Source organism: Pristiophorus japonicus, chromosome 14 (genome assembly GCF_044704955.1).
Source record: "Pristiophorus japonicus isolate sPriJap1 chromosome 14, sPriJap1.hap1, whole genome shotgun sequence".
Classification (NCBI taxonomy): Eukaryota; Metazoa; Chordata; class Chondrichthyes; family Pristiophoridae; genus Pristiophorus; species Pristiophorus japonicus.
Window position 1 is genome coordinate 119,304,994 of NC_091990.1, and position 12,649 is coordinate 119,317,642.

The 12,649-nt window shown below is 38.8% G+C and overlaps 1 protein-coding gene across 2 annotated transcripts in view; it reads left to right on the forward strand.

The window, feature by feature from the left end:
- Positions 1–5,439, forward strand: part of qser1 (glutamine and serine rich 1) — a 199,044-nt gene extending 193,605 nt beyond the window's left edge. For both annotated transcript variants that reach the window (XM_070899553.1, XM_070899554.1), the window contains exons 13-14: positions 3,600–3,695; positions 4,223–5,439. In XM_070899553.1, the coding sequence (XP_070755654.1) occupies positions 3,600–3,695; positions 4,223–4,363 (237 nt within the window). In that variant the 3' untranslated portion in view covers positions 4,364–5,439. The remainder of the gene's footprint in view (positions 1–3,599; positions 3,696–4,222) is intronic.
- Positions 5,440–12,649: the final 7,210 nt, after the last annotated feature.

Genomic DNA, 12,649 nt, shown 5'->3' on the forward strand with positions numbered 1-12,649 from the left:
GCTCCATCACTTAACCTCCTAAAACAATCTCCTAGCACTTATAGGTAGAAGATCAGCCATGATCTTATTGAATGGCAGAGCAGGCTCGAAGAACCGAATGACCTACTCCTCTTTTTTCTTATGTGCTTATATATTAAATGGCTCTGTTCAAAACAATCAAATTGAAGTTTAAAAGATGTCTCTTTGAAATACTTTCAAATATGTTGCATAAGCAAAATACTTGTGTGTCGTGTTTCTATTCTTTCAGACCAGCATGATTGTCTGAGGGTGAACTTGACTGTTCACAACCTTGGTGTCATGTTTGACCCCGAGATGAGCTTCCGACCACATTCTGCGCCAACACTAACACTGCCCAACTCCAACCCTGCCTCAGCTCATCTGCTGCCGAAACCTCATCCATGCCTTTGTTACCTCTAGACTTGACTATTCCAATTCACCCCTGGCCAGCCTCCAGGTTCTACCCTACATAAATTTGAGATCATCCAAATCTCTGCTGCCCATGCCCCTAACTCACACCAAGTTCCATTAACCCGTCAGCCCCCGTGCTCGCTGACCTACATTGGTTCCCGGCTAAGCAACGCCTTGATTTTTTTTTTTTAATTCTGATCCTTTTCAGAGGACTCCATGGCCTCTTCCCTCCCTATCGCTGTAATCTTGTCCAGTCCTACAAACCTCTGAACTATCAGCACTCCTAATTCTAGTCTCTTGAGCATCCCTGATTTTAATTGGTGGCCGTGTCTTCAACTCCTAAGGCCCAATGCTCTGGAATTCCCTCCCTAAATCTGTCCACCTCTCTCTCCTCCTGTAAGACATTCTTTAAATCTACTTCTTTGACCAAGTCTGCCCTAATATCTTCTGATGTGGCTCAGTGTCAAATTGTGTTTGATAACGCTCCTGTGAAGTGCCTCGGGACATTTTACTACGTTAAGAGGCACTATCTAAATGCAAGTTGTTGATTGAAGGATAAATGAAATACTCATTTATAAAATAATTTATAAAAAGAAGCACAATAAAATCCTATGAGCGACTGGCTAATCTGACACATGTAGAGAGCGTCCTGAAGGGGAGAATAGTGAAGCACTGAGCGAAATATGGACTAATAGAGAGTCAACGTAGTTTTATGGAAAATAGATCCAGACTACCAAATCTATTAGACTTATTTGAAGAGATAACTGATTTAGTGGTTAAGGGGTCTCGGTGGATATATATTTAGATTTAAGCAAAGCTTTCATTACAGTGCTGCACAGGAGATTAGTCTGCTAATTCAGAGGGATGGAAGAAGAGGGTAAACTTCTAGAGTGGATCAGAAATTGGCTCAATCAGAGGACACAATAGTTACATGTGGAGCTTCATAGAAACATAGAAAATAGGTGCAGGAGTAGGCCATTCGGTCATTCGAGCCTACACCACCATTCAATATGATCATGGCTGATCATGTAACTTCAGTACCCCATTCCTGCTTTCTCTCCATACTCCTTGATTCCTTTAGCCGTAAGGGCCACATCTAACTCCCTTTTGAGTATATCTAATGAACTGGCCTCAACAACTTTCTGTGGTAGAGAATTCCACAGGTTCACAACTCTGAGTGAAGAAGTTTCTCCTCATCTCTGTCCTAAATGGCTTACCCTTATCCTTTAGACCGTGACCCCTGGTTCTGGACTTCCCCAACATCAGGACCATTCTTCCTGCATCTAACCTGTCTAATCCCATCAGAATTTTATGTTTCGATGAGATTCCCCCTCATTCTTCTAAATTCCAGTGAATATAAGCCTAGTCGATCCAGTCTTTTTTCATATGTCAGTCCTGCCATCCCGGGAATCAGTCTGGTGAACTTTCGCTGCACTCCCTCAATAGCAAGAATGTCCTTCCTCAGATTAGGGGACCAAAACTGTACACAATATTCAAAGTGTGGCCTCACCAAGGCCCTATACAACTGCAGTAAGACCTTACTGCTCCTATACTCAAATCCTCTCGCTATGAAGGCCAACATGCCATTTGCCTTCTTCACCAGAGTGGAGGAAGTTTATTAGCAGAGTGCCTCAGATGTGCGTGCTCGAGCCATTATTGCTGATGTTGTCCATGAACAATTTGGAAGTGGGGCCAGAAACCAACCTGCCCAAGTTTATTGATGATACAAAACTGGGGTGGGAAAGGAATATGAGGAAAGTGTAAATTTGGGCATGCTTGCTTGTGCAGAGATTTTTGTTACCACAGTAAAGAAGATTTGTTTTTACATGAGGTTTCTACAAAACAACTCCAGATCTGAATCGGAGAATATGAGCCTGACTAAAGATTGGGCCTGCATTTGGAATGTAATTGTTTTTTCAGTTCTGAGAAAAAGTGAAAAGCCGTTCCATAATACTACTTGACAGTACAAACTGAGACATGTATCTGTCTTACCATTTGAGACTGCACCACCAAAGTATATCTATTTTCTCTGTGCACTTCGCTCCTGTTCTTCCCCTGAAATTGCCTTTGTTTTCTGCATCATCAAAATTAAAATTGATCCTATACCTACTATAATAATGCAAAAAACAAATTATTCTTATTTACAGAAGAAAGTGCATAAATAACTTTTTTTTTTGTTCTCATCCAAAAGACCAAGTCTTAGCCAGGTTCCACACAACTATTACCATGAGCCAGACAGTTGAAACAAAGTCTGGGATGGGCACTATTTTGCTTTTATTATAAGTCATTCTGTATTATTCTGTCCTCTGCTGTTTATTTCAATAAGCTGAATTCACCTGTGTGTTGACTGTTACCAATAGCTTTAATGGTAGAACTGTAATTATATGGAGGTCTGAGTGTAGCAATTGGGTTTATGTAGGAATATTTTTTCCATTGTGATAATTTGGAATGCCTAGAACTATGATTTTTATTTAATTGTTTCATATAAATTTGAAAGAGAAGTAATTATCAATTGGCATCCCTCCTTTTTGAAGCTTCTGTAAACCCTGAGTCAGTACTGCAGCCACTCTTGATGGTTGTTCAGGGCAGGATCCCATAACCTGAGGTGCATGTGTATTTTCTTTTGGAGCGAATGATACAAGCAGCATCGATTAAAAGGATGTCTGCTTTTTTAGGTTATGTACTTAGGAAGAGAACTGGCCATCGGATGCTGACTTCATTTTCTTTTTGCTGGACTCCTCACCCCTCCCTCCCCCACCATAGCTGACTCAGAAATTCTCTGTCCAAAAATCCTCCCTGTTTAAGCAATTCTCCAAAATCTGTCCTTATTTCAGATGAGAATATGGGAAATAGTCAATGGGATATGCCTTCCAAGGTACATATTTTTCGAATAGCTAGATAACTATTGAGTTTATTTAAATAATTGATTGTGAAGCTGGGAATCCGTGGTGCTTTATTCGATCATGTAATGCTGAAGATGGGGTAAACAGAAAATGTGGCAAAGAAGCCTGAACTATTTCATATTATAGTTTCAATTACTTCCCACTTAAGTTGTTCAGGTAATAACATAAAGAATAAAAGCTCATCTAATGTTTGCCATCCCAATGCTGATACTATCTGATCCAATTTTAGAAAATCAGTTTAATACTTTCTACTGATTTTTTTAAATTTGTTCTGTATTTTAAACTTAGGAGTTTACTGTAGATCAAGAGAAATTGCAGTGCTGTACTTTATATCACACTCTTCATCACTATAAATATCACATCTACCTGATATGCAAGAAAGAGGTGAGTATTTTACATTCTGCAACATTTAGTACTTGGTTGGATTCATATTTTATTAAATTGCAACAAGCTAAAGTAGATCCTGGGGTAATTTTATAAATCCTGCATTTAAAACTTGAAGCACATGTGCAATCCAGCACTTGTTCAAAGATGTATTCTTCCTTTCTTTCTTAGATTTTGGTCCATCCTTTCACAGCACAGTTCTTTCATAATGTATGTTTGCTGCAAGTTAGTACTGTAAATTAAATAAAGTGTAGAAATCCCACTGAGACTCCTTTTTTGTGGTGGCTGTAAATATAATTGATCTGAAAAAGATTTAGTATACATAATTTGCTAACAACAAATGGTAACCGTCGGGGTGCATCCATATTTTGTCTACCTAATATTTTGATATTGTTACATTGAATGGAAGTAAGTTGATTTACCAAAACTTTTGCACTTTTTTTTTTAAGTATTCATCGATGCAAAATCAATCTGTTGTACACATTCCTTAAACCTTCCAATGTTTTTTTCAACTATTCTTTGGACAGGCTGCTTCCATCCTAAAACAGAATAAAGATCTAGGCCAAGTTGAAACAATCCAGCAATGTATGGAAAATGAGAAATGGGTGGAGGACCTCTTTGAAAAATTTGGTGACCTTCTGACACAAGCACAGCAGAAGTGTTTATAATGTACATATGAGATTTTTCAACAGTCTTGTCTATGGCACTAATAAAATATCATGGGGACATACTGAAATGAACTTTAGCATCCCTAGTGATGCTAGACTAAGCTTGTAATAGTGGCACTCATGGGCTCTGATGGACCTTGTATTTTGGCCCATAGCTAAGTGGTCGTGGTGGCCAAGAAAACACATTTTGGCGTTGGGAGTATATTAATTATGTCTGTAACCACATTTTTATGATGGCCAATGTTTTTGATTTATTTGTATTCTGTGAACTTGAGGTATTGAGTAACATTTATTTCCAAAAAATAGAAAAAACATTTTTTTTAAACCTTTTGTGACCGATCAAAATGGCAAGGCATGCACTAAGTATATTATGATTTTCTTTATTAATGTAGTTTAAACACTTTAGGGAACTGTTTTGTTTTGTTCAACAAGAAATGCTTTACATTTGATTTACATGCCTCCGACTGACCTACAAGATGAGGAAGGCAGAGGCCAACAGTATCTTTCTAATGTCTGCCTCCCAAATTTCCATACAGATTGTAAAGAAAGTTGGTGTGTCATGACATTCTTTACAGAAAATTTGCCATCAGAAAATATATAATTTTTGTTGCTTTTCAGACTCCTTTTACTAAAAAAAAAGTTCAGGAAACTGGACGTGGAGTTGGTGCAATCCTATGGCTATTTGTGTCAATTCTGATAATGAAAATGTGATGAACACATCTATTTTCCCTGTTTTGAAGAAAAATTATTTTGCCTTTATACCCATATTTCTTTTTTTTTAAATGTACATTTTATCATCAATAGTTGTATTTTTCAGAGAAAATATTGTGGTTTGAATTATGTTCATGTATCTTTGTAATACACTTTGCATTGTTTCCAGTAAATTCTTTTCCTTTATATGTTGATCACACATTGTATACTTTATATACTGAGGTAAACTACTATTTCTGTTTTCCTGTTAATACAAGTTTGCTTCAGTGTTTACCAGATATGCATATTGGACTAGTTTTGCCTTTTAAGTGTAGCTGTGTTACACATTGCAATTATTTTCTGATACATGAAAATAAATTTCCTACTAAACCTAATGCCAAAAAGATCCATCTTTATATTGTACCATGATAGATGTTTAACAATATATACAGTACATTTGTAAAAGTAGTTTAATTCCACTAATTTGACTGTTACTATGGATAATGTTTTCTAGAATACTGTCACCATGGTAGTTTATCTTCTGCTCTAGTTGTTGCTTTCCATTCTGTGAACGAAAATGTTTTACTCTACCGAACTAACTCTTAAACTGATTTTTTTTTAAATTCCTCTTCCCATATTGCTCATTTCTTCAGTTGTGGTTGTAAATCATTACTGCTATACATTCCGTAAATTTCAGAAGCAATGTTGCCAAACTATTTCCTGTAAAATATTTTAGTGCCGTTTTATTAAGTCCATGCTGAGAATGGAACACTTTTCTACAAAACAGCCATTAAGAGGCAAATTATGTTTTTTCCCCCGGAACTACCCAGTTACCTGAATGGAAGTCATCCTTTTGCAATTTTGTTTTTGCCGCTTTTTTATTTTTAATAACCTGTGCAATCATTTGCTACCACTAGATTTTGCTCCCAAACTTTGTTAATACTAATTGATCTGTGGCTTTGCATATAGGAATTCAAGACTAAGTGTAGTCGTCAGGTGAACTGGAGTTAGAGGGTGGGGGATATTTGAATCATAGTGTGCAGATGTAATTCATTTTGAACTGCCCAAAAATCAGTTACTCAATGGAAACTAGCGCTTTATTTGTAGAAATTTTTTTATTTTTGGCATATATAGCAATAGCAGTAAAGTGCTACTAAGTCAACATATGCCCCAAAAATGTAGAATTCTTGATACACTGTTTGAAGCATGGTATTTCCAAGAACCCCAGTCTAAAAATCTGTTTTCAATTAATCCCATCAGTATAACAAGTGTAACTGAGGTTTTTTAAGTTGTAAGTAGTGTATTTAATATCTTTGTTCTTTTATTATCACTGGAGATCTCCATCTTTTTAAAAGTTTTGCTTAGGGCACAGAGACTATTGTAAATAATTGGTGAGACAGTTGATACTGGAACTCTTGTGTTAGACATGACTTGGTTTTTCTTTTTTTAGTTTAATACAATGTCAGTCACTTGGCTCTCTTTCCTCCTGAGGCATATGGACCTTTAGCACTAAAGTTTACAACATCCCACAGTGACATCTAGTGATGAAAAAACTTATATGACAGAAATGCCATCTGAATGAGCTTTGGATTTGAACATAAGAAATAGGAGCAGGAGTCGGCCATCTGGCCCCTCGAGCCTGCTCCGCCATTCATGGCTGATCTGATTTTGGCCTCAACTCCACTTTCCTGCCCTCTCCCCATAACCCTTGATTCCCTTATCTTTCAAAAATCTGTCAATCTCCACCTTAAATATATTCACTGACCCAGCCTCCACAGCTCTCTGGGGTAAAGAATTCCAAAGATTCACGACCCTCAGAAGAAATTCTTCCTCATTTCCATTTTAAATGAGCGACCCCTTATTCTGAAACTATGTCCTCTAGTTCTAGATTCCCCCACGAGGGGAAACATCCTCTCTGCATCTATCTTGTCGAGCCCCCTCAGAATCTTACACGTTTCAATATGATCAGCTCTGTCTTCTAAACTCCAATGAGTATAGGCTCAACCTGATCAATCTTTCTTCATATGACAACCCCTTTTTCTCAGGAATCAACCATGTGAATCTTCTCTGAACTGCCTCCAATGCAAGTATATCCTTCCTTAAAAATAAGGAGACCAAAACTGTATTGAGTACTCCAGATGTGGTCTCACCAAAACCCTGTACAGTTGTAGCAGAACTTCCCTACTTTTATACTCCAACCCCCTTGCAATAAAGATTTAGGTGATAGCAGAATATACTTTTTACTTCCATAATTTTTCACGTTTTATTTTTCAACAACAACTTGAATTTATATAATGCTGTTAACGTGGTAAAATGTTCCAAGGTTCTTCACCAGAATGTAACCAGACAAAAATTGACACCAAGCCAAAGACTGAGATATTGGGACAGGTGATTTAAAAGATAGGTTTTTAGGAGCGTAAGAAAGGAAGAGAAAGAGGCAAAGAGGTATAGGGAGGGAATTTGGCCCCTCTAGTCTGTTCCACCATTCAGTAAGATCATGGCTGATCTTCCACTTGCCTGCACTATCCCTATATCCCTTGATTCCCTTAATATCCAAAAATCTATCGATCTCTGTCTTGAATATACTCAACGGCTGAGCCTCCACAGCCTTTTGAAGTAGACAATTGAAAAGATTCACCACCCTCTGAGTGAAGAAATTTCTCCTCACCTCAGTCCTAAATGGAGTCCTTATTCTGAGACTGCATCCCTGGTTCTAGTCTCCCCAGCCAGGGGATACATCCTCCCTCATCTACCCTGTCAAGGGGCGTGACCATGGAGAGATTTGAATACGAAGATGAGAATTTAAAATTGAGGGGTTGGGTGTACCGGGATCGTGAAAAACTCCCAAGAGGCTATCACTAGGTGAGCAGTCTGGTGGCAAATAATCCATGTAGCACAATAATCAAATTTGTGTTTTTTTGTATGTAACCAGATAAAAATTGACAACAAGCCAAAGGGTGTCATTTTGCTTAAGTGAGGTATATATGTTTTTGTATAAACAGGATATTTTCAAATTCAGTGTCAAAATGTGAAGTAATACATTTGGGAAAAGAAATGCACCTTAAGTGATAAGATTTGAAATGGAGTAGAGGGACTGTGGTGTGCAGAGAGATAAAACAACTGAACTTTCACTTATTCTGATGAAAGGTCATCGACTTGAAACGTCAACTTTGTTTCTCTCTCCACAGATGCTGCCTGATCTGAACTGAATATTTCAAACATTTTCTATTTTTTTTCATTTTTCCAGCACTTTTCATAATTTCCCAAAGTGCTTCACGGCCAATGAAGTACCTTTTGAAGTGTAGACACTGTTGTAAGGAATTGCAGCATCCAAATTACTCAAGGTCCGACTAAGAGTGCTTTGTTTTTAAAACGCAGCAAATCATTGCCCCTCAATGTATCAAGCTACTGAAACCACAATCAATTGGGGTCGTGTTACTGATGTCAATGCAACATCATTAATGGTAATAGGACCGCATTTTGATTGTGGTGTTAGTAACTGACACTTTAAGGTCATATATAATTTAGTTGATCATATAGATAATTGGCAGATGTATATCCAGTTGGGCAGTGCAAAGCTTAATGCAGAAAATGACCTTGATACTTGATATAAAAATATATATAAATGCCTGAATTTTTGAGAGAAACTGACATCATTGATGATCTCTCTAGAAATTGTAACCATGAAAGATTGAAATGGACAAGGAATTTATTCAGCCACTCCAGCTTATTAGCCGGGAGGGAAAACACAGTAATCCCTCCAACTATTAAATGATTCCCAAACTTTTTATTCTTACACTACTGTGAAAACAACCATGTTGTGATCACTTTTTAATATGAGGAACTTCTTTATCAATCACAACTTTGCCTTTCACCAGTTTGACCCTGTACACCATATCCCACTATCACCATTTAAAAGAAAGAACTTGCATTTCTTACCATGCCTCTCAAACTTCCAAACTGCTTCATGTACAATGGAGTTTGAAGCACAATCACTGTTATGTAGGTAAACATGAAGCAAAGTCCTGCAAATTAGATTATTGGCCAATTAATTTTTGGTGGTGTTGGTTGAAGAATAATATAAACAAAGCAGGACCTTAGTTCAATGCCTTACTTGAATACATTTCTGACATGGTAACACATTCTCAGTACATTACATTCCTACATTACAATAGTGACTCCACTTCAAAAGTACTTCATTGACCGTAAACTGCTTCAGGTCACTCTGAGGTATTGAAAGGCAAACATCTTTCAGTACTACACTGACATGTCACTGAGATTCTGTGCTCCCTTTCCCATTGAAGTTGTGTTTTGGGTTTATCTTTTCTGTATTGTTGCCTATCTTCTCAAAAAAAACCACTCTTTACCCCTCTGTCCTTGCAAACTACCACCCCATCTCCAACCTCCCTTTCCTCTCAAGTCCTTGAATGTGCTGTTGGTTCCCAAATCCGTGCTCATCTTTCCCACAACTCCAATGTTTAAACCTCCCCAATCAGATTTCGACCCTGTCACGGCATTAAAATGGCCCTATTTAAAGTCATAAATACCATTCCATGTGACTGACATTATCATTCCTCATCCTTCTTGACTTTTTTTTGCAGCCTTTGACACGATTGACCACATTATCTTCCTACAATGCCTCTTCTCCATTGTTCAGATAATTGGGACTGCACTAGCCTGGTTCCACTCTAACCTATTCAGTCCTAGCCAGACAATCTCCTGCAATGGTTTCTCTTCCCGTTCCTGCAACATTACTTCTGGAGTCTCCCCAGGGCCTATCCATGGCCCCTCCTATTTCTCAACATGCTGCCCTTCGGCATCATCCGAAAATAGGTCTGGTTCCACGTGTACGTTGGTGACATCCAGCTCTACTTCACCATCATCTCCTCTGACTTCACCTCACTGCTTCTGTCTTGTCAGATTGCTTGTCTGACAGCCAGTCCTAGATCAGCCAAAATTGCCTCCGATTAAACATTGGGACGACCCAATTAAACATTGTCTTCATCCCCCGGCACAAACACTTCCCTAGCTACCCTTCCCCTGGTGACTGTCTTGGGCTGAACCAAACTGGTTTCACCCTTGCTGTCCTATTTGACCCCGAGCCGAGCTTCCGACTCCATAGCCTCTCCATCACAAAGGTTGCCTACTGCCATCTCCATAATATCGTCTGTCTCCGCCCGTACCTCAGCCCATCTGCTGAAACCCTCATCTGTTCTTTTGTCATCACCAGACTTGACTATTACAATGCTTTCCTGGCCAGTCTCCCATCTTCCACCCTCCATAAACTTGAGTTCATCCAAAATGCTGTTGCTTCTATCCCAACTCTCACCAATTCCCATTCACCCATGTGCTTGCTGACCTATGTGAGTTCCTGATCCAGCAACACCTCAATTTTAAAATTCTCATCTCATTTTCAAATCCATCTATGGCCTTATCCCTTCCTTTCTCTCTCTGCCACCAGCCCCACATCCCTCCCTCCAACTCTGACCTGTTGTAAATCCCCAACATCCTTAGACCCACCATTGACAGCTGGCCCCAAGCTGTCCAATTCCTCCCTAAATCCTTTTACCTCCCTTCTAAGGCACTCCTTAAAACCTACCTCTTTGGCCAATTTTTTGGTCACCTGTCCAAATATCTCTTTTAGCATGGTGTCAATTTTTGTCTGATTACATTCCTGAGGAACCTTGAGACATTTTAGTACATTAAAGATACTATATAAATGCAAGTTGTTACCGATCTCTCAAAAAAATTTCCTTATTAACATTATTTCAAGGATGCAGAACCCAAGTTTCTCTCATGTAAGTGATCATGCAATATGATTATCAGTTATTTTTTTCTGAAACTTCCTTTCAGTTTATTATAAGCACCTGCAGTCTCCTGTCTTTAAAACCCTCATTTCATCATATAGATCAGATCCAACTGGCTTAGTTTTCCCAAATGGTAGAATAGCACTAACTGAACTGCTTTGGCATTTATACCATCGTCTTTTGAGATGGATGGTTGCTATCTAAAACAGCGGTAACCTAAGTTTGTCAGGAGTGGCTGGTTTTAACAGCCTGTGGTTTTAATTTTGCTTGCGGAAGCTGATCGTTACATTCGGATTGACAAGTTTTTCCAAAATCGTTCTCAATCTAGCAACTATGTCCCGCTCCTGAGCTGTTCTTCCAATCATCGATAATCCTGTTAAGACTTTCAAGCAGAATGTATTATCCTACATTTCTCGAATGTTAATACTTTCAAACAGAATGCATTATCTGTAATGCTGCCCTCAATTTGCCATTACACAAATTAAATACCTTGTTTTCTCTCATTCTCAGGATAAATAGATCCGAGTTACCAACATGAGTCTTGGATTATTGCCACGGGAAAAGCACGAGATATTTGCTTGTGCTAAGTGCTTGATTCTACACCCCTATTTATAGTGTAATTCACATTCTAAAACCAACCAAAGTTAAAATAAAATTTGGTTTGTGATGTGGTAATATCCTGTGATAACAGCAGTTTCTCTCTCCCCCACGACTGAAATAGTTTAACTGTGCTATTGGTTTCACGATTTATAATTGTTCCTTTTTTAAATTTTGCTACTGTTTGGAAGAGTAGGGAAGCTCTCCCCGGTGTCCTGGTACCAATATTTATCCCTCAATCAACATCACTCAAAAAACCCCAGATTATCTGATGATCGCATTGCAGTTTGTGGGAGCTTCCTCTGAGCAAATTGGCTTGTCTGACCCTGGTGGAGCAAATGATGACCTCCGGCACACTTGAGACCTTCCAAGACTGGTGGGCATCAAAGGGACTGGAGTCTATCATCGCCTCGGGGAATAGTATTTTACTTTAATTTAAGTTTCATTTTAATTTTTGGTTGTTACAGTCCTTATTTCACCCATCACCCCTGTGCCCGCTGACCTGCATTGGCTCCTGGTTTAGCAACGCCTTACAAGAAATAGGAGCAGTAGTAGGCCATTTGATCTCTCGAGCCTGCTCTGCCATTTAATAAGATCATGGCTGAACTGATCATGGACTCAGTTCCACTTCCCTGCCTGCTCCCCATAACCCTTTATTCCTTTATCGTTCAAAAATCTATCTATCTCTGGGAAAAACTCAATGACCCAGCCTCCATAGCTCTGGGGCAGAGAATTCCACAGATTTACAACCCTCAGAAGAAATTCCTCTTCATCTCGGTTTTAAATGGGCAGCCCCTTATTCTGAGACTATACCACCTAGTTTTAGTTTCCCGAGTGGAAATATACTCTGCATCCTTGTCCAGCCCTCTCGTTATCTTAGATGTTTTGATAAGATAACACCTCATTCTTCTGAACTCCAATGAGTATAGGCCCAACCTACTCAAGCTATCTTCATAAGTCAACCCCCTCATCTCCGCAATCAACCTAGTAAACCTCTGAACAGCCTCCAATGCAAGTATATCCTTCCTTAAATACGGAGAGCAAAACTACACGCAGTACTCCAGGTGTGGCCTCTCCCTGTACAATTGTAGCAGGACTTCTTTGCTTTAAACTGTTCCCCCTTGCAATAAAGGCCAACATTCGATTTGCCTTCCTGATTATTTGCTGTACCCAGATACTAACTTTTTGTGTT